At 54.5% G+C, this 27806-nt stretch overlaps 1 protein-coding gene across 5 annotated transcripts in view; it reads right to left on the reverse strand.

The window, feature by feature from the left end:
* Nucleotides 1-27806, reverse strand: part of ZMIZ1 (zinc finger MIZ-type containing 1) — a 245127-nt gene that overhangs the window by 32554 nt on the left and 184767 nt on the right. For all 5 annotated transcript variants that reach the window (XM_025396307.1, XM_025396308.1, XM_025396306.1 and 2 more), the window contains exon 7: nucleotides 4679-4823. In XM_025396307.1, coding sequence (XP_025252092.1) covers nucleotides 4679-4823 — 145 coding nt within the window. The remainder of the gene's footprint in view (nucleotides 1-4678; nucleotides 4824-27806) is intronic.

Here is a 27806-nt window from a genome sequence, read left to right on the forward strand (position 1 = left end):
ATAAACTGAGCTTTGGTGAAGCTATGCAAAAACGAGCTAAAAATGACAGCTGTGGAGATGGTGTGACGTGGCCGGTTTTGACTGACACCTTCTTTCTTGTTTGGCCATGAATAAGCACCTAAGAGTCTGATGGCACCCAGCTGAGGATCAGGGGAATTAGGACCGGTCCATGGGCTACCAGTGTGCCAGGCTCCTGCCACTATTACTCCCCTTCTACAGAGGAGGAAACCGAGGCACAAGGAGGGTAAGTAACTGGCTAGTTACCCAGCTAGAATATGGCCCAGTTGAAACTCAAGGCCCGGCAGCCTGGCTCCAGGGCCTGTTCCCCCATCTGCTATACCCAGGGGATGCCAGGGGTCCTCCTGCCCAGAAGCCTCTCCATTGGGGTTCGTAAATCCCGTACCTAGAAGAAGGAGGATGGCACCTGCACCTCTGGATCTTGGAGGCTTCCCCAGCCCTAGCGAGTTTTGATTGTAATCAAATTAACAGCATAAACAAGATTTATTAGGCCCTTAATTACCTTTGCAACACTGATTTGCATAAGGACAATGTGCTAATCACAAATGGCTTTTTTAACCACTCATTAAAAATCTGGAAGAAGGAGGCAGAAAGACTTCATTGGCTTCAAGTCCAGGTCACTGCAGGGACCTGGAAGGTGTCCTACTTGCCCAGGCGCTGGTCCTGGACCTTGCCAGGCCTCTCTGGCCGCCTTCTCTCGTATAGTATCCTGGACATCTGTGAATATAGACGGCAGCCCCACCGCAGCCAGTGATGAGGACAAAACGGAGTGAGCCTATAGACGTCCACAGACTGAGGATAATTAGTATTCCTCGTCACCACCCTCACCCTCAGAAATGGCTGCGGGGCTACGGCAGCCTGACCCTTTCCTGACATCCTGCTCATGCGGCACCATGTCCCCCACCAGCAGGGAACCACGAGGCCAAGAGGTCAAGGGTCTTGCTGGGAGGCACAGCATTTGTGTGGAAGAACGCAGGCCCTGACTCATAGCCTCATGCCGCAGTACCAAAGCTCTGCAGCCTGCAGCAGACATGATTGTGACACCCGAGCTCTCCAAATATGATAGTCACCAGGGACCCTCTAGGCATCTGCCGTCCCTTGAGGCAGGGCGGGACTGCAAGTACCCAGGCTCCAGGCTCCCTCATCCTCTCCCATTTGTTTGTCCTCAGAGCCTTCAGACAAGGACCCAGAGCCTTCAAACAGCCAGATACCTGCGGGCATTGAATCTCAACCGTCCCAGTGCACCCAAGCTCGCCTCCGGTTCAATGTCTCCTTAACGAAAAGGCAAAAGGAGCTTCCTGCCTCCAAGTCATTCAATAAAATTATGGAGGATGACGGACTAAAACAGTTTGCTAATTGTGAAAGCGCTCAGTTTTCTTTTCCATTTTCTTTCCTTCTTGTTTGGGAAATTGCATTGAGGACTTACGAGGTGATGGACCCCATTGCAGTTTCCCTGGAAATGAGGGATTTATCCTTTGTGAAATTCATAAAGGTTGCAAGGAGAGACTGTGTAACTTTCAATTGCCCAACCACAACGTGTCCTCGGAATAGCCTGGGGCTTGGAGAAGGAAGACGGGATATACGATGGGAAACAGGTGAGCTGTGGATCAAAACCGATGACCCTCTTCCAAAAAGACCCTCCAAATCAGGTTAACAACTAGATACCACCTCGTTGATCCTGAAGGACTAGTTAAACAGCAGAGCCCTGTGCGCTGTTTAATGTCTTCCTCTGCCCTTTACTGGCTGTGTGTTCTGGGGCAAGTCACTTTCCCACTCTGGGCCCAGATTTCCCTCCAGTTCTGCCATTCAAAGTGTAGGATATTGTTTAGCAGGCCCCTCTCCCTGTGCTCCCACGAGGAAGCCACGCTCCACGGAACTGACTGGTTAGCCACCAGTACTCAAGGAGTCTTCCAGCCCACAAGGCTTTCCTTTCTCCCACAGACCACTTAAGGCCCAAAGAGTAAGTGCCAGCCTGATCTTCAAGCTCTTAGACCACTGGCTTTGCAATCTTGGTCCTTCTGTTAGACTTACAAAGAGCTGAGGCCATGATGGTGGAGGTAGCAGGGCACTGGGTGCTGGCCAGTGGCACTTTGGCCCATAACATTTCTTGGGAAAGCCAGCTTGAATTCATAATATGCACCTACCCCTCCCAGCCCAAGTCCTTCAAGGTCAAGACTCCCATCCTCTGGGCAGCCTCCTGATAGTCAGCCCTGTCCATCTTCCTCCATCTGAACCCCAAAGCCCAGTCTGCCTATCAATGAACTCTAGCCCTGCCCTGCTCTGCCAGATCCCAATGTGGCCCCAATGAGTCTTATTTCCCCAACTAGCTTGAGGTTGCTCCTCGAGCACAGAAATACCTCATCTCTGTTTAACCCCGGGACTGAACAACCTCATCCCTTAGCTCAACTCAGCTGGCAAAGGGCTGGCCGAGATCCAGATTTGTGGCACTCTGTGACCTAAACAATCACGGTCAAGCAGGTCTGAGGCTGGTCCCTAGTGGGGAGCTGCAGGGTTCTGGCCCTCCATCAGCAACAACTTTACTAAAATAACTTGGAGGAGACAAGCTTGGGAAGGTCATGACACGTGGGATGATGAGAGGAGGATAATTCTGGAGGGATGGACAGCTGGGCTAGAATTAATAAGGTAAAGCTTCCCGAGGGCAACTGCGAGATATGCTGCTTAAGTGAAATGCGGCTGCAGCCTGTACTCAGGGGCTTGCTTCAGATGAAGACAAACTGTGGCTTTTAGCAAAGGGTACACAGAGGGAGATGGAGGCAGGTTTTGTCTCTCTAGAGCAGCGGTCCTTAACCAAAGGTAAGACTCCCCTCAAATGTGGGAGGGTACTTTTGTTGTGATAATGCTTAGGAGAAGAGACAGTCATCAGAAGAATGGAGTGGGATTAACCAAGGGTGGGCATTAAAAAAAAAAAAAAAGAACAGAGCGGGTAGGGACCAAGATGCTAAATGCCCTGCAAAGTCCTGCACGCTGAAAAATTACCCTGTGTCAGACAGGTGCAGTGGTGCATGCCTGTAATCATAGCACGCTGGGAGGCCAAGGTGGTAGGAATGTTTGAGCCCAGGAGTTCGAAACCAGCCTGGGCAACATAGCAAGACCCTATCTCCACAAAACTAAAAAGAAATAGCCAGGTGTAGTGGCGTGTGGCTATGCTTCCAGCTACTCAGGATACTGAGGTGGGGAGATCGCTTGAGCCAAGGAGGTCGAAGCTGCAGTGAGCTATGATAGTGCCACTGCATTCCAGCCTGTCCAACAGGGTGAGACCCTGTCTTTTAAAAATAATAACAGGCCGGCATGGTAGCTCATGCCTATAATCCCAGCACTTTGGGAGGCTGAGGCAGGCAGACTGCTTGAGCTTAGGAGTTGGAGACCAGCCTGGGCAATGCCGTCTCTACTAAAAATTCAAAAAATTAGCCACGGGTGGTGGTGAATGGCTGGGGTCCCAGCTACTTGGAAGGCTGAGGTGGGAGGATCACTTGAGCCTGGGGGCGGAGGTTGCAGTGAGCCGGGATTGCGTGGCTGCACTATAGCCTGGGCGACAGAACCAGATCTTGTCTAAAAAAAAAAATAATAATAATAATAAAAGAAAAATTACCCTGTGTAAATGCACTAAGGAACACTGCTACAGAAGAGAAGCTTGGAGCTGCTCAGCAGCCAGACCCAGGGTCTGAGGAGGCAGTGCCCTTGGGTGGTGGCGGGCTTGCTATGGTACAAAGGGCTTATGACCAAGGCAGGCAACCACATGTCAGGGGCAATCAGGCCCAGGGAGGGCACTGGACATGATGAGCGCTAAGGTCCTTTCCAGCTCAAAAAGTCAACAAGCCTCTAATTCGATTTATAAAGCGTGGCTGACACCCAAGCTCCCAGCAGCGCCTCGATGGTGCGACCCAGGTCTGCCTGCAGTGTGCTCTGGGCTGCAGGTCCCTCAGTCAGGCTGGATAATGAGAGCCAAGCTCTGACTGCAAATGCCCCTCCTGATCATTAGCGGGGACACACACAGGGGAGAGGAGACAGCATGACAGGCCCTGTTGTTGCAGGGTCAGCCTGCAGAGCGCTCAGAGAGCATCCCCAGCTCAGCAAGGGACTCGAAAGATAATTAACTGGGGGAATCGCCAGTCCTAGCCACGTCTCCTTCTGAGGCTGGCACAGGTAGACTGGACAATCCCTTGGTGCTGTCAGCCTCCAGCAAACCCATGCCTGCCTGTGACCCTGGGCTTCTGGTGGACCCAGCCCAGTCTTGGCTTCAGGGTGGCTGGCCTGGGCTGGCTCTGTCCCCATCTTGGCTGGAATCACCAGCCCCGTGGCCTTCCTGAGACCCCTGCCAGCCTCTGGTTTCTCTGGGGTTGCCCAATACCCTGGTCAAGAAAGAGGGAAGGTGCTGAGCTCAGAATTTCTAACCTTCTGCCGGAAGCCTAGAACCAGAAGAAAAACAGCCTCCACCAAAGTGACAAACTCAGTGCTCTCAACGTGTTTAAGAGGGAGAAACAGGGCTCACCCATGAAGATGTGAAAAAACAACTGCACCTTAGAAAATGCAACATCTTCAAGGCTGCACAGAGGCCCCCACCCCAGGGACACGTGCAAGGAGATCTGAGACCAGAGGAGTGTCTGCTCAGCGCCTGCCCCCATGGCACCCACTCACTTACCTGTGTGACAGAGTGGGTTTCATGGAGCTCATGGAGCTGAGGGGGGGCTGCATGGGGAGTTTCCCAGGGGGATCACTCTGGCGGCTCTTCTGATGTCGGAGCAGCAGCAGGCGGCCGAGCTCTTCGCACCAGGAGGACAACAGGGCTGCAGGAAGGACAGGATGGTCAGTGGCTGCTTGTTCATCACGCCCTGCCACACCGAGACCCCTCCCCAACCCTCCCCAGACTGGGTGCTATCCATGCTGGTTTTGCTCCCAGATTCGTGTGACACCAGAAGACTTAGCCTTCTTGGGAGGCCTCAGTGGTCTCAACTGTAAAATGGGACTGACACCCTTGAAGGAGAATACAAAAGCTTCTGTTGTGAAGAGACGGTCAGAATGGCCCACGTCCGGGAAGTAGTGGTCCGAGGCAGCAAAGACGGGGAGAGTCAGAATGATGGGAAGGATGGCAGAGATGGTGCCAAGAGGAAACTGGAGGAGTGAGGGGGCCTGACATGGACCTTGAGACAGCGCAAGCTTAGCAGCTGCCTGCCACCCCAGATCCCTCAGGGAAGCCCACCCCCTCACAATTTGATCAGAGGCAAAGTGTGGCTTCTCCCCATGTGTGGGCTCAAAAATCACAAGGTTTGAACAAAATCTTGGAATCTGCTGATAACCTAGGAGTGTCTGCAGAGCTGTCCCTGAAAGTCCTGCCCAGAAACTGGCCCCCTAGGACACCCCTTCTGGTCACACCCACGGTTGGTCCCTGTTCTACTGGACACAAACGCCTAGGAAGACAAAGGATGTCCAGAGCAAAGGGTAGCCGGGGTGGTGGGGGGCCAAGCAGGAGGCAGCCAGGGGTGCCCAAGGCAGGAGAATGGAGCAGCCATCCACATCCGGGATGAGAGAGCCCCACATGAACTGGGGACTGGGGAAAACTGCCATTTTCTTTCACTGTTCACTGTCCCCATGTGACCACAGGAGCTAAAAGCGCCCCCTAGGCCAGCATGTCTCAGCCTGGGCTGTCCAGCGTGTCTCAGCTGGCCTGTCCTCCTGAAGTACATGACAAAGCTGAGGGCTGGGGGAACTCGCTGCGCTCAGTCACCATCTTGCTGTGGTGTGGACTCCAGGAGCCCACAGACTCTGGGCCTCAGTTTGCTTAGAGGTAAAAAGGAGTAATGCCTCGTGCCCTGCCTTCCTCCCAGGCTGCAGGGAGGGACAGATGGGGGCCTGCTGGGTCTGTGGAACTGCTGGACAAAGGGTGGCCACACCTCAGCTGATGCCCTACTCCTCCTGCTGGGAGTGACCTGAGCGTTACGGAAGTAGTCGATGGGCAAGAGTGACCAGGCATCTTTTGAATCACAACTGCTCAGCCACTCGGCTGGGTGCAAAGCCGGCTCCACATTTCAAGGGTCTCCCATCTGGACACTGCACAATGTGCTTCTGCATCCTTTTTTTTCTCGACCATCTAGAACATCATTAGCTATTATTATCCTCATTCTACACACGAGTAGACGGGGGCCCAGTCAGGCAAAGCTACTCACAGTAACCACAGCCAGAGTCGTCAGGGACAGAGACAGTGCTCCTGCCCCTAGCCCCACACCCTGGTGGTAGAGCCTGAGACCAGACCAGAAGGTGGGGAGGAGGTGAAAGCCTTCAGAAGGCAAAATCCTAGGTGTTCACAGCCCCCCAGCCCCTCAGACTCAAGGAACCCCTCAGGCCTCTTCTACGCCACCATGTTCGGCAGGCACTGGTGGAAGACGCCCATATGCACAATGACTGGGAATGGCTGGGCAGGCTGCCATCCCAAGCCGCCCAGATCCTGGACAGGGTTCCCGTCAGCTCAAAGCCCTGAAAAGTCACCAGGGCCGCTTGCTCCATCTGCTCGGCTTGTGTGGTACACAAAGATGCCCAACCGAGAAGGCAAGCAGGGGCTGTGGTCCCCAAGAGGGCCCCTGTTTCTCCCTCCAGGAGGGGGCCTGGTGGATGAGCTAAGTCTTAAAAGATGTATCCTGCCCCCCTTTGTGGGGTCACCTTGCCACCACCCTCAAAGGAGGGCAGTATGAGAGAAGAGACACTCTCCCCAGCATGTGTGTCTGCCCAGAAACCAACAAACACCCCTATGTGGGTGTCCAGCACACATCTGCTGCAGCTGGAGAGGCAGCCTATTCAGGGAGGCCAGGACAGACAAAAACGAGCCTCCAGCCCACTCCATCCTTCTCCCAGGCCCCTAGGTACCGCCTCTTGTGCGGGGACACTGGGCATCTGGAAACTCATTTGCACGCCAAGCACGAGGCCCGCTGGATCGCAGCGAAGGAGGGATCGCTCCACTGCCAGCACAAAGGACGGCCACAGATGGTGCCGCCTGCTGCCCGCCCCACCCCTCCTAGCCCTCGCTCCTCCTGGGGGCTGGACTGCCATGCAGGGGGCGGAGGCACCATGGGGGAATCAGGGCTTTCCTCCAATGTCATGGGCCACCCCCTGCTCGGCCAAGGACAGCCCTTGTCCTCCTGCCCCTAGTGGAGTGGTTTCCGTAAAGGGAATAAAGGCAGGTTGGCTGTGTGACAGGGCCTTGCTGTACACTCTGGCATGCTGCAAACAGGCGTGATATGTGGATCAGCCAGCCACAAAGGCCACTTTCCTACAACCAAGAGGTGGTGGGGGGATGGGGAGTCACCACCCCTCACCCCTGACGTGGGTGAGCACAGAGGCCACGCTGGCAGCCCCACGCGGGGCGGGGGATGTTGTGCGTGTTCTCCTTATGGTGCAAACCAACACAAGTTGTTCCGAGGCAAACGTGGGTTAATGACAACGCCTGGGAATTTGCAGCCAAAAAGGGAGTCTGGGCACTATCAAGAGAACCAGGAGGGCTGACGGGGACAGACAGAGGCAGGCAGGGGATTACACAAGGACAGACAGAGTGACACCAGCTGGGCGGGTGTCTGAGTGCGCCTGGATTTTGGCCGTCACTCACACGTCTGGACTGGGAAGCCTGTCTGCTCTAATTAGGCGGGGCTGGCCTGCATGCCTCTTTGACCTGCATGCCTTTGGTCTGTGCACTTGCTAGGATGGCGAAAACAGTCCCAGGGTGAGTGGGAGAGATGGGAGGACCTGGTGTGGTGTGCGCAGAGCATACCAGGCAATGGGAGGGCAGTTTCAGTCCTGACCTGAGTCCCTCTCTGCTGCAGGCAGGGTCGAGTACCTTCTACTGCCTGAGCAACCAACATGGCCAGTCTGTCCCTTTGTCCTGTGGGCCCCACATACCACTGGTAAGAGAGCTGGCCCCAAATGCCCCCTTTCATACAGAGGACCCCAGTTTTCAAATTAAAATGGCAGCTAGGACCCAATGTCCCTTTCCCCCTTCATAAAATGCAGCTTGCTTGGGCCCAGGACAGCCTTGGCCAATACATGTGACTACCTCTCTCCCACAGATGGGTGACAACTGGCCTCCTGCCTGGTGCTCCCACAGTGGGAGGCCCATGTACACATCACGTGCACAGCTGTCAATGAATGCCATTAGACCCACGGCCACCCTCCAAGGGGCTAAGCAATTGGCAGTGAGATACTCCAAAGCCTGCCAAGGGGCGTGGACAGGAATTTTAGCTCCACCGTGCAAACTTTCTGGGCCGCTTCCAATCTGGGGTGTCAACATGGAGAGGCCTTCTGCCTGTCAGAAACCAAGAAGCAGGGGCTGGGCATGATGGCTCACACCTGTAATCACAGCACTTTGGGAGGCTGAGGCGGGCAGATCACTTGAGGTCAGGAGTTCGAGACTAACCTGGCCAATATAATGAAACGCTGTCTCTACTAAAAATACAAAAATTAGCCAGGCATGGTAGCCAGCGCCTCTAATCTCAGCTACTCGGGAGGCTGAGCACAAGAATTGCTTGAACTCGGGTGGTGGAGGCTGCAGTGATCTGAGATCGTGTCACTGCCCTCCAGCCTGGGCAACAGAGCAAGACTCCATTCCCCTCCAAAAAAGAAAGAAGGAAAGAAAAAAGAAACCAAGAAGCAGGACGGGCTGTTGGGAGCAGAGGTTCAGCCATAGAAAGGGGGTTGGGGTCAGGAGGGGGCCTGCGGAGCTGGCCACAGAGGCCCATGGGACTACACACTGTCAGTCATGCTGACAGCATGGCTATGGCAGTGCCCATTGCCCCCTCTCCTCCAGCAAGATCTCTGATGGGTAACAGCCTTTCTTGGGGAAGGAGAAATAGAGGCACAACCGGCTGCAAATGTACTGCTTCTGACCCCTAAACAAATCCCCTCTCCCCCATCACCCAAGGCATCAGAGTTTTAACAAGCAGGTGCTGAGCTGGGTGCAGGCACCCCAGAAACTGGGCTCTCAGGCTCCTCACCAAGCCCCATCCCCTGTCGTCCTCTCCAGCCTGTGCAGGGGCCAGTGCCGAGGACCTTGGGGCCTTCCAGCTCATCTCATGGTGACCACAGCTGGGGTTGGGATAGCAGCAGGGAATCCCCCCAGCTGCCAATGCTGAGCCTTAATCCAGAATTCCAAGCACTCCTCAAACATCTCAGCATAAAACGTATAAGCATGCACCACCCAACCTGTCTAAAGTGAACCCACTGGGCTCCCCTCACCTCTCCAAACTGCATCCTTGTGACCAGACTCCCTCACCTCGATCCATTCTCACCTTCAGTACCAAAGTGTTCTATCACTCACCCAACGTTCATTCAACACCAGCTGCTGAGCACCTACTGTGTGCTGGCGGTACTGCGGTGAACAGGCGAGGTTAGCACCCCTGCTGAAACAGCACATGGCCTCCACTGCTGAGTCCGAACCACTTAAGATGATGTGCAAAGCTCTGCAGGCTGGAAGTCTTGGCACCCATCGCTCCTGACCTCAGCAGGCAGCTACCACCCTGTGGTTCAGGGCAAGGGACTCTAAAAGTCTGGATTCAAAAACTCATTCCCTTCATAGCTATGTGACCTTGGGCAAATGACACAACCTCTCTGGGCTTCAGTTTATCTACCAAATGTTAATGCTTACTCTTTAGGGTTATTGTGCTTTTTTTTTTTTTTTTTTTTTTGAGACAGTCTTGTTCTGTCACCTAGGCTAGAGTACAGTGGTGCAATCTTGGCTCACTGCAACATCTGCCTCCCGGATTCAAGAGATTCTTATGCCTCAGCATCCCGAGTAGCTGGGACCACAGTTGTGCACCAATCACGCCTGGCTAATTTTGGGTGTGTATACATTTTTGGTAGAGATGGAGTTTTGCCATGTTGGCCAGGCTGGTTTTGAACTCCTGGCCTCAAGCGATCCACCCACCTCGGCCTCCCAAAGTACTGGGATTACAGTCATGAGCCACTGAGCCCAGCCTTATTGTGCAATTGAATGACACTAACACCTACAAAGTGTTTAAAAGCGTCTGGCAAGTAGTTAGCACGAAGAGCCTCTCAGTGCCGTGTGTGCTCTGCTTGTAGCAGGCAAGAGTCTTCCAGACAGGAGATGGTCTCTCTCATAAGTCTCCTATGCCCAGCAGGCTCCAGGCTCACCTCTCTATGCGCCAGCCCCTCAGGACACCCCACAATTTCACACCTCTTTCCTTACAGAACTTGCACTTCTTTAAGGCTCATCTCTAATGGTGCTTCCTCCAGTTTCCCATCTATAAAATGGGTTTAACACGAGCTGCCTGCTTCACTGCATATGGGGTGTAAATTAGTGTTGCCAACCAACTCCAGTGATATCCAAGTAGAAGCCAGCAAGTGTGCAGGATGGGCAGAGGGCCAAGGACCCTCACCAATCCCTGCAACCCCGTACCCCGTAATGCTGAGAGGGCTGCTGAGGCACAGCCTGAAACTAACCCACAAGACCTGATCCCAGTTGTCTGTTACGGTGTAACACCTTGAGCAAGTGACTTAACCTTCCTGCACCTTAGTTTCCTCATCTCCTAGGGTAGCCATACGGATGGGACTGCGTTACCTCCATGAAGCACAGGCGAGCCAGGCACACAAATCTCTACATGTGCTCATTATGCCACGAATGGCATTACTGCCTTGGTCGGTAGAGAAGAGACCAACAGGATGGTCCTGGGACCTTGTATCTCTGCTTCTGATCACAGAGCAGAGGGCGAGACAAAGGCCCTGGGCAGGCACGAAGCTCCAGAAGTTCATGGAGATGGTGGGGGCCCTGAGCAGATGAGCAGGCCTGTGTGCTCATTTGGCACACATGTTGCACAGGGCCCCTTCCCCCTGCCTCCTTCCGAGCTGCCTGGGGGTAGAATGAGGACATCGAGTGTCCTGCTCTGAGACACAGGAAGCAAAAATCAATTCCCCATTCGGAGGCAGCTGTGCCTCTGCTTCAGCTGGTGGCAAGGCGCCGGTGGCCCCGGAGGGAAGGCATTACTTTTTCTTTCTCTAGGACACCCCATGGGACTCCCACAGCAGCCCCTTAATAGTGGCCATCTTTTGTGGGGGCAGCGAGGACAGTTCCCCAGGATCCAGAACAGCCAAGACCCAGGTCCAACATCCCCCTTGACCCCCTCTAGGACCCTGCATTTTAGTAGCCAAGATCCAGACAGTCACTGCCACATCCGCAGTGAAGCAGCAGCCCCGAGGGGCCAGCAGAAGGGAGAGTTGACCTCAGCAGAAGGGACAGTTGACCTCATGTTCCTGTTGCCTGCACTAGTCTTTGTAGCATCTCCAGGAAGTCCACTCCACACCAGGTGTGACTTAACCAAGATCACTGACAAGCAGCACACGTCCTCTAGTGGCGCTGTGCCATGGTGTGATCGGTGGCACAGTCTTCCTTCTTAGTGGCATATAAAATAATGGTGTGTGTGACCAGGAGTGGTATATTCTATAAATGGGACCCGGTGGATATGTCTAAGGGCCCTGTACCAGCTGCACCCGAGGATGCTATGGTGAAGACAGCACCAACACTAGCAGGTGACCCTGTGGTCACTCATCTGAAACAGAAACAGGAGTGAACAATCACTAGCTCTGAGGATCAGGAGGGGACCAGGCAGGAGGGCACCGAGGAAGAGCCAACTTCCCAACATTTGCTTCCCCAAGACCTTTCCAGCAACTCCCCTGTAGCCAGCAGCCCCCATATTGTCTGTCCTTTAAGGGGAAAAATGAAACCAGATGTCGGGTGAGGCAGGCCTGAGTGGGGATGCCGGGGCAGCTCATCCTGGCTTGCTCGGGCGTGCCCTCCCCAGGGGCAGTGACAGGCCCTGTATTTGCCCCTGTACCCGCAGCTCAAAGCAGCACAGAGGCCCAGGACTGGCTGACCAAATGAGGAGGCGAGAGGCAGAGGAGTGCAGTCCTAGTTCAGGTATCGCCTGAGTGCCAGGTGAGGAGAGTGGAGCTGTATTGTCTAGACAGGCCGAGTGACCAGCTTTTGTTAGCATCGATCAGGTCAGGTGTCATGGGGAGCAGGTATGCTCACCTGGGCACCTGGGAAAAGCTTCCTCCTTGCCAGTCTGCACGTGGCTTGAAAAGGAACAAGAAAGCAGAGGCAGCCATGGTAGCCACAGGGAAAGAGGTGCTCCTGGTGGAGCCAGGCAAGGGGAGGTGCGGACAGCGAGAGGCCTGGGATGCTTGCTCCTGGTAAGATCCGGCAGTCAGGAATGGATGACAGCAGCAGGGGGGCGCAGGGGGAGGCTGAGAGGGATGAGAGACCGTCTGGAGGAGGGAACAGAAGCCTGGATGTACAGCTGAGCGGGATGTCATCGAGCACGCTGCAGCCTGGGGAAGCCACACGCAAAATGAAACAAAGGCCTAAGTATCAAAGAGCATCTTAGCAGCTAAAAGGCTGCTGGAGAACAGAGGAAGTATGTGTATGGGTGGGGAGGGGAGCTGGGAGGGGTGCTTCTGAGACCCAGGAGACCCCCAGGGATGGGGCAGCACTCAGAGGGGCCGGGGAAGAGCCCTGTGAAGCAGAGGCAGCAGCATCTTGAAGCAGGGCCCTCTCATCCTCAAAACATGCCCTGGCAGGTGGCAAGTGGGGTTCATGATTCCATAAAAATATGAATGATACATTTTCAGATGCTTCCATCCCATGAGCTTACAAAAGGTCACACAAGACCCTCTGAAGTGGCAGCAGCAGTGAGAGTGGTGCCACTCCCCAGCGGGGGAGGCTGTGGGCATGGGAGCTACAGGGGCTTGCCCGTTGAGTCAGGGGCAGGAGAGCCAGGCCCCCACTCTTTCCCCTCTGACATGTCACAGGTTCCTGCTCCCACATCCACGAGAATCCCAGGGAGCACCTCAAGCTGCCTCAGGAAGGCAGGCCCCTCCCTGTCCCACCCGCTGGTCACCACATCCTGATGATCTTTGCAGTCTGTTCCCGTTGCTCCTTGCCTGCTCCAATCTAATCACCTTCTGCAGCCCTGCCGGTTCTCCCTGAATTATGACAACAGCATCCTGTCATTCATCTCCATCTCCAAACCTGCCTCCTGCCAACCCGCCCTCAGCAAGGCGGTCAGAGGACTTCTTCCACCCATGCATTCTGATCACCTCTTTCCAATCTGTGTCCCCACCCCAGAGGCTGCACAGGGCCTGGTAGATGGTAGTTGCTTGACAGATGCAGACACGAATCTTGCGCCGGGCTACCCAGGGGAACGCTGTGGTTCTCTGTAGCGACAGCACTCTGAGCCCCTGGGGCCACGATTGGATTCGGGGGCTTCACTTCTACAACCCTGGCACCAAGCACAGCGTTTAGCACACGCTATGCAGCCAACAGATGACTAACACACTGACATGAATCACAGCTAGAAATAACCCAATATGCTGAGACGACTGGGAAGGAAGGACAGACACTGAGATCCGGACAATGGGAGCAGTATCTGTGACCAGGCTCTCAGCGGCCTTTAAACCCACCAGCAGCTCCCCATTCCTGGGGGCAGGAAACCAGCTTCAGAAACAGAGTTCTGAAAGGAATCTTATCAGGAATGTGTCCAGAGACTGGTGCTGTCCTCAAATAAAACCTACAACTGAGTCACATGACACCTGTTTCATGACATGCACAGTCACCCCAGTCACGGGGACAGGAGGTAAGCAGTTTACAGCAGCAATAGTTCACACAGCCTGGGGGCCAGCCACAGCCCTGATCATCCTCTGCTCAGGGGCTGGCATTGCTGTTCATGTTAGTGAGATGTTCCCAGCATCTCACCCAGGGCTCCCTGGAGATGGTGCTGCTCCTCCTGCTCCTGGGCCCAGGCCATGCCCCCCTACCCTCTGATCCTCCTCTTTCAGCTCCCAAACACAGGGTCCTGGGACCAGGGAAACCTGGGAGTTCAAGGCAGTGGGATCTCCTGAATATCCCTGGGACCCCAGGTTCTACAGCCACGCACAGAAAAGAAGGGGTGGTGAGGGCTTGGGAGGGGCGGGAGAGTGCAGTGGACACAGGGGCTTGAGTCAACACAGGCCTGGATTCCTCATCACATCTCTAAAATGGACAGACACTAAGAGGAACCTCTCCTGCTCACTGGCCTGGTGTGAGGAACCACGAGGTGAAGGAAGGGCCCCTTTGTCAACACATGTGAGAGATGGCCCATCTCACACCAGAGTCCCACCTGGAAACCAAAAGCAGTAATATGCTATCTCCTGCCTCCAGGAGGCAGAGTGACCAAGAACACAAGCTCTGGAGCCAGGCTGCCTGGGTTCAAATCCCAGCTCAGCCACGTAGCAGCTGTGTGATCTTGGGTAAGTTACTTTAGCTCTCTGTGCTTTGGTTTTCCCTTCTGCAAAATGGGGATAACAAGTAGCACCTACCATCTAAATTACCATGAGGATTATTAAATAACTTACTATACATAGAATGTTGGTACAATGCCAGGCATGTAGAAAGCATTACATGGGAATAAACTGTTAGCACTGCTGCAGTATACATGTTCCCCTGGGATGGAGAGGGTGCCCCATTTCCCCACCTAAGTACTGTAAAAAATTGCTCAAATAAAATACAGTTTCTTTCACCCCTCTCCAAGACCATACAGATGGCTCAGGAGTGCCCAGCCTCACACCACCCCTTCACACTGGGTGCTCCCTGGGGCAGACAGTGTCCCTTCCCCTACTGAACTGGGTGCTCCCCTAGCACCCAGCTGTGCCCACATCCAGACACCCCAGGCCCTCACAGAACCACCCCGACAGCCACTCGCTTCTGACTCTGCTCTCAGGCCCAGCAGTGCTAGGAGGCTGGTCTAGGCAGACCCCTTCCTCCTCTGGAGCCTGTGGGTGCAGGGGCTGGGGGGACTTTGCAGCTGTCCTCTCCACATTAGGAGGCCTGGGCGGTAGGCAGAACCCAAGCCCCTCCTCAGCCCCATCCCACTGTGTCCAGAAGGAGGTGGGAGGTGGGCAGGACCTGGGATTCCTGCTCTGACTGCTTTGCTCAAAACAGGAACGAGCGGTTTGACTCATGAGCCCTGAGAACAGGACTAGCCACAGAATTGTTACTCTGCCTGACTGGAGGCTGGGGCTCCGGGGCTGGACTTCCTGCCTGTAGATCCGCCACTGCTGGGTGCCCCAGAAATAGGAAAAGGGGCCTCCTCCCTGCCAGCTCTCTTGGGTCACCTCCTCCCAGGAGGAAACAGCACAGGAAGCACATGACCACAGAGACTTGCAGTCCTCGGGCCGGGGGCAGTGACCGCTGGGCCCCAGGAGACCAGGGTTGGCTCTAGTGAGGCCACTGCACCATCAGTGCAACCTCAGGGCCACATGTGTGCTTCTGCAAGATGGGGCACCCCTTCTGGCCCGGCTCACCTTGCTGTGGATGATGAGGATCTAACGGGGCCGTGGGAACACACAGACCACCTTTTGGTTCTCCCAGCCGTGTGGTTCTTCCTGCTTCATTCAAACCTCCCAAGACCCAATTAGGATCCTGCCAAGGATGACACTACCTGTATTCCACAAAGGGGAAATCCAGGCCCAAGAAGGGGTGATTCAAACAGTCACTCCACAGGACCACGACCCTGCCCACTGCTGGTACATGAAGGTCCCCCTTTCATGCCCATAATTCTGTGACATCACATCTGAGAGCAGGCGTATCCCCAGGAGACAGTTCTGTGCCTCCTGCCTGCCTCCCACTCCTAAGATTTGGTGCCAACCCCAGCTTCTTGAACCTCCTGTGTGACTGTGGGCAACTTCCTCCCCTCTCTGGGCCACATGTAAAAGACAGGGGGTGGGCACTGCTCCCTCAAGTCTGCGGCCCCTGAATCAGCCCTGGCCTCCAAGCAGAGTCATGTTTCTCAGGGCACAGGCCAGTCTCGACCTTGCCAGAGCATGACTTCTTCTCAATCCTGCAGGTGCTATGGGGTGAGCTGCCTGTCTGCACACTTGGAGTGGACTGCCTCTCCATGCCGCTAGCAGGGATTACAGATGGAAGGGGCTCCAGAGAGCTCACTCCGTCGAGCTGCTCTGTTGATCAAGGCCAAAGCCCAGAGAGTAGAGTAGATTCACTGAGGCCAAACAGCTGATGTGTGCAGGACTCTGGGGGTGACAGGGTCCCAGGAGAGTGGATGGGTGGGGAGCATCCTGCGGTCTCAGCTGCTGGGGCTGCTGAGGGGGTAGGCCTTCTCCTCGGTTATAGAAAACATCACTTCCGGGGCATTGTGAGTTGGACTCTGGTGGCCCTGACAGCTGACCCCTGGAACCTAAATCAGAGAGGTTTTCCTTGGGGGAAAATCTCACTCTCCTGAAGACTGATGGTATTGCTGCCTCAGCACCATCAGTAGCAAGCTGAACTGAGTTTCAGCTCCTCCTGGGTTTTCTAGATCATTCCCACATTCTGTTCCCTGCACCTCCATCACCATCACTTGTGGGTAAGAAAGGCAAAAAAAAAAAAAAAAAAAAAAAAAAAAAAAAAAAAAAGGAGGAGTTGTCTGCTGGCGCTTGGGCTGCGAGTGACGCTATCCAACTCCGCCGCCCCCACCCCCAGTCCCCACACACGCTGAAGCCCTGTGCATAGGGAGGACAGGCTAGTTGCGTGGTGCAGCTGGCCTGGGATGTGCACGCCAGCTCCCCGCCCGGCCCACCCTGCCCACCCTGCCCTACCTGCTTCCCTGTGCTGGGCAAGTCCTGTATTCTCAGGTCCTATGGTCCAGTCTGGTTTGAGAGACGGCCTACAGCCTGTCCCTCCCTCTAGGAACGCTCCTCACACACGCCCGCCCCCTCTCCCCAAGGGCTGCCCGGGTTGGCAGGAGCTGGGAACTGGGAGCCTCGAGGCATGTGAACTCACCCTGGGAACTGAACTCCAGGGAACCTCGGAGCCGTCAGGGCTAGTTTTGTCAGCGCTGTTTCCCAAACCGGTTTGGCCATGCCTCACCCAGTGGAGGCTGGGCAGGATGCACAGACCCAGGATAAGACGCCAGACTAAAACCCCAGCCCAGAAAATTCCCTGCCACCTCACACTATCATCTGCAACTCAGGGGCCATCAAAGACACCCCAAAACAAGCTCAAGAGGGTGTTGTCCACAGAAACGGAATGCCCCTTTCTTTTTGGGGGTGCCCCAATAAATGCTTCTGCAAAGTGCCCCCTTAGTCCTACCGTGCACTTTTAGCTGAGAACAGCTCACAGGAGCTGTCACGACATACTGTGCCCTTGTGAGGGGCTGGCTCACACTTCCTCATTCCTCAGGCCCTCACAAGCCCCCCGGAGGCGGGGTAGTCACAGGTCACAGCCCCTATCTTGGAGAAACTAGATACTCCGCTTCAGTGCACACCTGAGTGTGTGGCAGGCCAGAACCAAGGCTGGTCTCTGTCATCTTACGCTAGGGATAAAAATTTGCTGGCAGCAGGGCAATGGCGGAGGAGCTCTAGACCACCTCAGCAGGAAATCAGGTAGCACTAATAGCAAAGCAAGCATGCCGGAGAGGGGAGAGGTGGTTACATTCTCTGAGGAGGGGGTGGGTGGTTACATTCCCCACATTCAGGGCCTCAGCAATGGGCCTCAGTCCTCCCTCCCCCAGCAACAGATTGAGGCCAAGAGGTACCCAAGAATGCACCAATGTCCATGGTGAGGCGTGAGTGCCAAGTGCCTCTCGACCTCCATTTTGCCCCAAGGACCGCTGGGCAGGACAGAGGTAAGCTCAGAGGTGAGGTGACAAGGTCAGCCCACGCAGGGAGGTGAGGAGGCAGTCCCCAGGCTGGCCTGGGTCAACACTCCCACTGCATCTGCAAGGTGAGAACTGAGCCACACCCGCATGCCTGGGAACCATGGAGCCTGCACTCCAGCTCTCATTCCAGCAGGAGCCACCCCGGTGAGTGTTTTCCATTCCACATGTAATTTTTCCTCAGGGCTAAACACCACTGCTCCTTGCTGGCTCTCAGGGAGCTGGAAGGGTAACGAGGGGTTATGGGAATCAATTTCTTCCCTGCATAATTTACTTTTCTGAGGAGGTCCCCTCCTTACCCTTCCCAGCTGGGTGCAGGCAGTTTAGCTGTGTCCTCTCCCACCCGGCGTAAGAAGAAGTGGTTGGAGTGAGGCTGGGCCCTTCCTAGGGTCAGAAAGACCCTGGGGTCTACACATTATGGCTATCTGGACTTCATGGGCGGCAAGAGACCATGAGTTTGAGCACCGAGAGGCCTTGTCGTGTACTCCCTTGATTTGATTTGACCTCAACCCTTAGTGTTCAATTCCAAGTCCTTGGTTTTCCCTGCCAGTGACAACCTCCAGGACCCCTCAAGTGGCTTCATTCCACCCAGCCTGGGCTCATGAAACCAGAGTACAGGCTCTGTCCTGGGGGCCTGGTGCTGACACTAAGCCTTGGGGAGGTGGTGAGCCTAGGGCATCACTGTTTCTTACAAAGAAAAAACCCACAAAGCTTCTCAGACCTGAGGAGTGACTCGGGAGACGTGTGCCAAGGTAACAAGGGGCAGGAGAGGAACTGGGGTGGGCTGCACTTTGCTGGGTGATTCTGTTGACCAGACTCTACCATCTCGCCTCCAACCATTTGCACCCCCAACTCCACCCCATCCTTCCCTGCGTACAGTGCCTGACTTACTTGGTTAATTGCCAAGACTCTCAGGTTCCTGACGCAAGAAACTCAGAAGGCGATTTTTTCCTCTAACTCTGAGCTAGTGCACCTGAGGTCTAAACCCAGCAAAGACCGGAGCCATGAGGCCAGGCTCCACGCCAGCTGTGACCACTCTGGAAACAGGTGTTGTAAGTTCAGGTGCGCACGGCACCATCTCCGTCACTGTGCCACTGCGCCGGCGCATGCAGTGGTACTTAGGCGCTCCCCTCTGACCCTGTGCTATGGGAGATAACAACCTTCAGATGGGTTCTCAACCCAAAACCTGTTGTAGGGTTTTCCCTCTTATCCATTCATCCAGCAGACGCAGCTGACGGCTAGCACATTTCATGTTTCTATGTGTTGACTTCCTAATCGGTCGTTCCGTTCCTTTTCCAAGAAACCCAGAGTATGAAGGCTTGACAGCCCTGGAAATCACACATGCCTGGCTGTTATAAAACCTCTCCAAGTCCCCAAGAGATTGCCCAGTGGATGCCCACTGGCTGCCCAAACACCAGACTGGTCTCCGTTCATTGCTCTGGGCCCTCCTTCCCAGCTGCAGGGGTCCCTGTGCATTCTGGAGAATACGTGTCACTCTTTTAGCATGCTAGCTACCGCTTTTAGTCGTGCACAAGCACACGCTGTTCAAGACAACCTGAGATAGGGACTGAATTTATAGAACACTGAGGGGAGGGAGGAAATGAGAGAATTTCTCTTTTTGTAGAAGATCCTTTACCTGATGAAATGGTTCTCTGTGAGGTTTCTTTAAATATCCAGTTGCCTTGTTGCAATGAAAATCAGAATGGTTTATAAGAATGCCATTTACATCTGGTGCTTCCTGGCTGCACCTGTTACTCAGTGTAACACACCTGGGGTGATGTCTGGATGGTGCGGTCCCAGAGCAGGATTCACTGCAGCCTGGATCTCCAGGCCAGGGGTTCTCAATCTTGCCCATGCATTCGAATACTCTGGAAGGCTTGTTAAAACACAAGCATGCTGGGCTCCACCCCCAGTGGGGTTTCTGATTCAGTGGGTCTGGAGTGGAGCCAACGAATGCATTTCTAGTCAGTTCTCAGGTGCTGCTGATGCTGCTGACCTGGGGACCCCACTTTGAGAACCACTGCTCGAGACCAGGGGATGAGCTCAGTGCCTGCAAGATGCAGGTGCTCGGTTACTCCATGAACAAGATGGGGGGAACCATTCTTCTCTCTCCCCTTCTGGGTTCAGGACATAAGCAAGTTCTTAGGGCCAGCAGAAGCATGTGCTTGGCAAATGTTCGCTGATACTGCTGTGGACCTCCCCTGACCTTTGCATTCAAAGCTCTGGAGATTTGATACTGAACTCTTTCTCCCTGGCCTATGAGACAGGAGAAAGGACTCTTAGAAGGGAGCCAGGCACATGGAGCCCTGGCTTTGTCTATTGGTTATGAACTGTGTGATCTTGGCAGGTGTGTGCACCTCGGTTTCTTTGCCTGCATGCAAACCTATCTCACCTCGGTGCTCTAAAGGTGTAACAAGGTAACCTTGACAGTGGCTATGGATGGAGAATTTGATTCAGACCAGGCACTGCTCTGAGCACTTTCCATGTGTGGTCTAATTAAAGCCACTACTCTGAGAGGACACTGTTGTCCCCTGCCCAGCAGCTCGCAGCAACACCACTTGCTGGTGTCCCTCAGCCCTCTGCCTTGGAGCCTGCTTCACAGAGTGGCTGTAAGAACTGAATTAGGTCCTGCAGGCTCCGCCTCACTGCCGGCTCTAGGAAGCAGCCCCAGGTAGGTGAGGGACAGACAGCAGCCTGGGCCATCTGCAGTTCAGGCCGGGCTGCCTGTTTCTCTTCCAGAGCAGCTGGGGGAGGGAGCCATCATTTGTTTAGGCTTCTGCAGTGTTTAATCAGCACGCAGCTCTCTCCCTCCTCCCTCTCCAGCGCCTGCTCTCTCCCTGCAGAAAACAGCTCTCTGCCTTCTGCCTCTGATGGAGGCCATGAAAAATTAATGCAGCACGCGGGGAGAGGGAAGGAAACACCGGGTAGGGAGGGGTACTGGAGCTGGGTGACCAGCTGGCCTGAGCTGAGTGGGCACCAGTTGGGCACGAGCTAGAGGGGCCTCTGAGGGGCCGGCCGGGTGAGAAACCCGACCACCCGGTGGGGCCGCAGGGTCTTGCATGACGCTCAGCCTGGGGGTCTGGGGCATACCCAACTACCCCTGGGGGAGCCGACGTGCAGAGTCTGGGCCTTCCTGGGGTCTTGACCCCTGGAGAATCTGGAGACAGGGATACAGTCTCTCTCTGCCCTGAAGAAAGCCAGGTCATGCAGGGACATGTCCTCAGGAAGGTCAACGGCAGGCCAGGCAGAAACGAGACACGTCCCCTTTTTCTGTTCATTTTCCTGACAATCCTGTGGAGACAACTACCCTGATTTGATAGGAGCAAACTAGTGTTCAGAGGGGTTAAGAAACCTGCCCAAGGACAACCAGCAAAAACAGCAGAGTGGGATCTATTTAGTTTTAATATATACAATTATTTTTCATTTACATAAGTACTACACAATTCATTCTCCTTATCAAGCTAACGTTTCCCCAGCCTCCAAACCCAGTTTTCCCATAACATCCGATGATTCCACCTCAATGTTCCACTTAACTTTGAAATGCTATTTTGAAGAAGTAATATGGACACGTGATTAGAAATATACAGAAGTCAAATAAAAGACGTGCATTGAAAAACACAGTCTCCTTGACGCCTCCCTGTTGCCGTTCCTTCCAAAGGGGAACCACTGCTGATGGCTTTGGGTTTTTCCTTCCAGGATTATTCTATCCTTGGCACCTACCAGAGACTTTGCCACCTCTGCCCGGAAGGTTCTCATCCTGGACAGCCACGTGATTCACTCTCTCACCCCTTCATCCTCATTCAGCCAGAGTTTTCCTGACCTCCCCGTTTATGAACTGTAATACCTCCCCACCACCGACTCCCTCTATTTTCCTCCCTGCCTCATTGTTCTTCAGAGCACCTATCACCACCTGCTTTTAAAGTCCTGATTCCCCTCTCTCCACGCTGGAACAAAAGCTCTACCAGGGCTAGGGTTCCCGTGTGCTGCATTCGCCAGCACATCCCAGTGCCTAGAACAATGCCTGGCACATGGGTGACAATTAACATTGATAGAAGGCAGGGCACTGCAGGTACACAAAGCCTGGCAGAGTATGCATGCTGTTTCAAACTCAAACTCACTGTCATGCCTGTGCCTCTTTCATCTCATCTCTTCCTGGGGCCCAGCCTAGTCTGGGGCACACAGCAGATGCTCAGAGCTCAGAATGACCAGATCGGAAACGTGACCCTTACCTCACACCACAGACCAACAAAAAGTCGAGGGGAGTGGAGAGAGGGGGAGCAAAACAACATACTGTCTAGAAGGTGACAGAGGAAAGGCTGGGCACAGTGGCTTACACCTGTAATCCCAGCACTTTTGGAGGCCAAGGCAGGCAGATCACTTGAGGTCAGGACTTTGAGAACAGCTTGGCCAATATGGTGAAACCCTGTCTCTACTAAAAATACAAAATTAGCTGGGCGTGGTGCAAGCCATAATCCCAGCTACTGGGGAGGCTGAGGCAGCAGAATCACTTGAACCTGGGAGGCAGAAGTTGAGATTGCAGTGAGCTGAGACTGCACCACTGCACTCCAGCCTGGGCAACTGAGCGAGACAGCATCTCAAAAAAAAAAAAAAAAAAAAAAAAATGGTAATAGAGAATATCTTCATGATCTAGGGGTTGGGGAAAATTCTCAAGAAACAGAAACAAGCACTAAGCATTAGGGAAACTTGGCAAATTTTCCTATGGAAGAATGTCCTGCATCCCAAAATACCCCATTAATGGAGTGAGAAGCACAAGGTGAGGGTGAGTCTGCATGGAACACAAGAAGCAACACCATGCACGATGAAGCCCTGTTGAAGGGTTCTGGGAAGTCGGGCTCCTCAAGACTGTGCAGCAACACAGGAAGGCTTCTCAGAAGAGGCAGAAGGTGACTCCCTCCCACTCCTCCCCCAGGTCTGGCCTCCTCTCTCGTCTCCTCCATGAAAAACCAGAGGCTTTAAGACAGACAGAAGAGCTCCAGCCCCCCTGCCCTGCCCCACGCAGAGATAACCAAGCAAGAAAAAACAAATTAAAGAGTCCAGGAGCTGGGCAGGGCCTTGGGAAGTTTGGCTCGACAGGGCAACAGCATTTAACAAAGCCCACATCATCCATCACTTGGGCCCAGTCATTTAGATACTGGGCATTTGATTAAACTAATATGGGTGGCTGGGGCGAGGCATGGCTGGGCGCTTCCTCCCCTCGCCTACAAATTAGACCGTCACACACAATCCGATTACCTTGACTGCTACATTTATCTTGGGAGAGGGGCCATCCATCACTTCTTAGCAGCTGGCTCTGCCCTCCCCACATCAGCTCTATCAGGAGGGGAGTGAGTTCACCCCAAAGTTTCAGCAGACCATGTTCAGTCAGTCATTCCTTCTATCACCCACTCCAGATACTCACCCCAAAGTGTCCACCCTGGGGCAGGCCTTGGGCTCTGCTCCAGGGTGCAGAGAAAACAGTCCATGGGCTTTAGACTCATGGAAGGGTCATGAAAGGGGAGCTGTCTGGGCTGAGCGGTAAAGGAGAGCCTAGAATGTTGGTGCTGAAAGCTATGTTGCACTGATAGGCACAGTTTTACGTCCCACTTTGCCTCATCCAGCTGAGACCCTACGCATGACAATCACCAACCATTCTCAACTTCACAACTATGAAATAGAATAACAGAGTACAGCGCTGGCCAACAGAATTTCTGCAGTATTAGAAATGTTGATTTGTGCTGCCCAAAACAGGAGGTAGGGCCGCGTGGGTTACTGCACATCTGATGTGCGGCCAGTGCAACTGAGAAGTTGAGTTTAAATTCCATTTAACTATTTCTTTTCTTTTCTCTCTTTTTTTTTTTTATTTTTAAAGACAGGATTTGGCTCTATCCACCCAGGCTGGAGTGCAGTGCTGCAAACATGGTTCACTGCAGCCTCGACCTCCTGGGCTCAAGCTATCCTACTGTCTCAGCTTCCTGAGTAGCTGGGACTACAGGTGTGCATCGCCACCCCTGGCTAATTTTTTTTTTTGATTCTTAGTAGAGATGAGTCCTTGACATGTTGCCCAGGCTGGTCTTGAACTGTTGGGCTCAGGCAATCCTCCCATCTCAGTCTCCCAAAGTTCTGGGATTTCAGGCACGAGCCACCGTGCCCGGCCCATTTAAATTCACTTCATTAAATTTAAGCTCCAATTAGCACATGGGGATAGTGGCTCCCACGTTGGGCTCTGCAAATCCAGTTTCTGGTTACCTTCCTGGGGTTGTTGTGAAGAGTAAGCAGGCCATCCTTAAAATGCTCAGGATAAAGCCTGGCACATGATGAACGCTTAATAAAAGCGAGGTCCCTTCCCTCTGGGTTCTGAGACCAAGGACATCGGGCTATTGTCTGAAGAGCCCTGGACTCAGCAGCAATCACCTTTGTGGTCTCATAATACAGCTCAGAGTTAAAGATGGTGCAAACCATAAAGTGGCAGAGATGGAACCTGAGTCCAGGTCTCTGTGGTTTGGAACCCAGTCTTTCCACTGGACACCTGGCTCCCCAGGAAATGGACAGCAAGAGCAAAGGCTCCATGGTGGGGCCTGGGGAGGGCAGGTCTGCCTGACAGGCAAAAACCAGCAGCTTCTTCCCTGAACATCACCGTGGTCTTTGAGGCCTGGCTTCTCTTCCAGATCAGTCACCTCCCAATGCTAGCACCTCCCAATGCCAGGCACAGGGTCACCCCATAGCTTGACCCGCCCCAGCCCCACAGGCCAAGCCCGAGGCAACACCAATGGTCCCCAGACTCAGGGTAGAGCTAGGGCAGCCAACAGAGTTTCTGGTTCCAGATACACCGACTCTAGATGGTGCCCGGTCCTAAGGCTTTTGCAGAGCAACCAGGACAGCACAACTGAGGCCCTCAGTGGCACCAGATGCAAAAGAGCTCAGGGTCATCCGGCTTCTCCTGCCTTCCAGGGTGCATTAGCAGAGGCTCAGAGGCTGGCAGACAGGCGGCAGACCAGCTGCTGTCACCAGGAATCTGAGGGCTCTGGGGAAGCCTGGTCCCCACACTGGTCCTTAGTCCCCTCACTAGGGACCCGCCCATCCTCTTACAGGGCTGCAGTGGGATGAGCGGAGCTGACATGTGAATAAACAGGTGAGGACGGAGCATGTACTCACTCGGGCTTGCTTAAATTATTGGTGTTGTCTGAGGTCTCAAGGCAGGTCAGCGACAAGGTGAGACCCCAGTCTACCTCATGTGGGTCTGGGGAGGCTGCAGACAGCATCTAGGAACAAGCACTCACGTAGGAGCCTGAAGACGCCACTCTTCACTGATGGGCTGTGTCACCTGGAGCAAGCCATGTCACCCCTCAGGTCTCCCCACCTCTTTTTTATGTGTTTAATGGAAAAACTAGAGTAAAATCACAAGCATGCACAAACCTTTCTGTGAGGATCAGATGGGGCATGCCAAAGCACTTCTGACCTGGATATGGACGCCTGTGAGGGGATCTGACTGTGTCAGTGGGTGGGCAGGTTTCCTGGTAACTTCAGAGTAGCCTGGCCCTGGAGAGAAATCACCTCCCAGAGCAAGACATGCCCCCGGTGGAAACAGCTGGAGCTTGAGTCCAGTCTTCAGACACTCAGAGGGGTCCTGCTGGCAGGGCACTGCTTGTGAAACCACAGACTGGAAAGGAGCAGACCCACCTGTGATTCCCCTCAGCACGTGCTGCAGGGGCACCAGCAGGCTCCCTCCCTCTAGTGGCCGCCCTAGCCCACCTGGCTTGGACTGTGGCCTCCAGCTGGCCTGGGTGGCTGGGAAGGATGCAGGGCACACACTGCAGCTGCAGGAGGGAGTGGGCTGCCCTGGATGGGATGTGGGAGATGCTGGCCAGAGTCTACCGAGGGCTGGGAGATGGTGGGGAAGGTTACTGTGGGGTGGGTGCCAGGCCAGGAGCATAGAGGGATGGGGTGACATAGAAGAGCCAGAGGTGAGATGGGAGTGGAGAAAGGGGGATACTGGGGAGCTGAGGAGGCCCCCCAGAATTCCATCAGATTCACCCCTATCTGCTGGCCAAGTTCGAAGGCACACTTAGCCACTCACACATTAGTATAAATGAGTTTATGACAAGCTGTGCCAAGACGGGCAGGGAACAGTAATTGAAGGGAGAATAATGGGGTGGGGGAAGGTGGCAGGCAACTCTCCCCAGCAAGAGCCTCCTCAATGCCAAGGAAGGGTCCGTGGGGGTCTCCCAGTGGGGACTCTCTGCCACCAGGACACCCGCATTCCTGCCATCCCTTTCCAAAATACCAAAATGCCAACACTCCTTTGTTGCCACTTAAACCAATTTGGGGGTAATTCTGCAGGCAATTGTCTTCCGATTTACAATGCGGCTCTGTGATTGCATCCAGGCTGATGGTTCAGGCTGTAATTGTATGGTAATCACTTCTGTTTATGATCGATGCGGAAATCACTATTGTTTTCCAGCAGGCTTGTTAAATCGAAAAAGTGCAGGGGTGGGGAGGGAGGGTTTATTTCTGTGAGTTGGAGCCCTGGGAAAATGAAATTAAGTAGAACAACTCAATGTGGGGGGTTGGGGGGGAGAGGTGGCTCTGATGGCAAAGGCACCCTCGTGAGCTCAGAATGCAGAGACAGAGACAGACAGGAACACAGAGACCCTGAGAGACATGGAAGGTACACTTGGAGAGGCACAGAGGAATGAGAGGGGAGCGGGCAGGGATGCTGGGGAATGCCCAGGCTCAAGACAGAGAGGGTTAGCAGATACACACAGAGTTGCCCAGAGGGACTCCACTCCTCACACCTGCAGAGAAACTAAGCTAGAGATATGCTAGGGGGACCCCCCCTTACCTACTCATACCCACGCTTCACAGACCTGCTCACACCCATTCCCAAAGAAGGGTGGGGGCAACCCAGGTGCCAGGTGGCAGGCCAGGCACTGCCTACCCCTCAGGGCTAGAGCCTGGCCTTCCCCATCTGGGATCTGCTTGCCTTCTCCTGTCCCCTGCCCTGAGGCCGCCTACCTGCCGCTTGCAAACAGGGTGGCAGATGGCACCTGGGGGCTCAGGTGGCAGGAGCAGGGCAGTGTTGTGAGCTCAGTTGCTGCTGCGGGGAACGCGCGGAGCTACCCACCTGGCAGGCAGAAACCTGAACCTCCCCAAGGCCACAGGGAATTGGCTTGGGCTGGGTGGAGGGCAACGTCTCCCAGGGTGGCCACGGGCATCCACGGCACCAGAGCACCCAGTCAGCCCCACAGCCCTGCGGGGCGCGAGTAGGCACCAGCTGTCATGGGCAGCTCAGGCAGATCTTGAGGTTGCAAGAGGTTTGTTTCTTCAACCACACACCCTTCTTCCCCAGCAAGAGTGGATGGGGACGATCGGGCAGCGTGCTGAAAATCACGACTGTGGTGAAAGGTATCAGGTGTTTGGTTGTGAAAGCCAACAAGGCCAAGGTCCCTCACTCGGTCGGCTCTCCTTGCATTGCCCGGCACCCTCACCCACCGACGCCTCCGCCCACCTGTCTGAACTGCCCTTCAAATTTCTCAGTTTTGCCTCACCCCGGGAAGGCCATCCCCCACCCAAGTGGGACCCATGGCATGGAATGTCACGCTGACTACAAGGCAGGACTTGGTCACCCAGACCTGCATGAGGGGTGGCCCTGGCTCTAATTCCTGTGGTACTTTTGTGAGCTTTAGTTTGCTTAGCAGTGAATGGAGACCAGCGGGCCAGGCCCCATCATGGGTGGATCCCCAGTTAGAGCAAGAGTAGCACTCGGCAGCCTCCTCGCGGGACCCCGCCTGGGCCAAGGGCCGTCCAGCCCGGCTTATGGGGATTCCCTAAACCCACGGCACCCTGACTCTGCTTCTGTGCCCTGCACTGATGTCCCTGGAGGCAGCCAGGGCCTTGGGATGGTGGGCAATGACACCAGTCCACTCCCTGAACAGACAGGACCATCCACAGTACCCTGAAGGTCCACTTGGGGTTCTGGCCCTGAACTTCCCCAAGACTGGCCCTCAAACAGGCCACTCTGAGATGCACTGGGCCCTGAACAGGGGCGCCCCTGGCTGCCTAATTAGGGGCTCAGCAGGGCTTGCTAAGAAG

Source organism: Theropithecus gelada, chromosome 9 (assembly GCF_003255815.1).
Source record: "Theropithecus gelada isolate Dixy chromosome 9, Tgel_1.0, whole genome shotgun sequence".
Taxonomy (NCBI): Eukaryota; Metazoa; Chordata; class Mammalia; order Primates; family Cercopithecidae; genus Theropithecus; species Theropithecus gelada.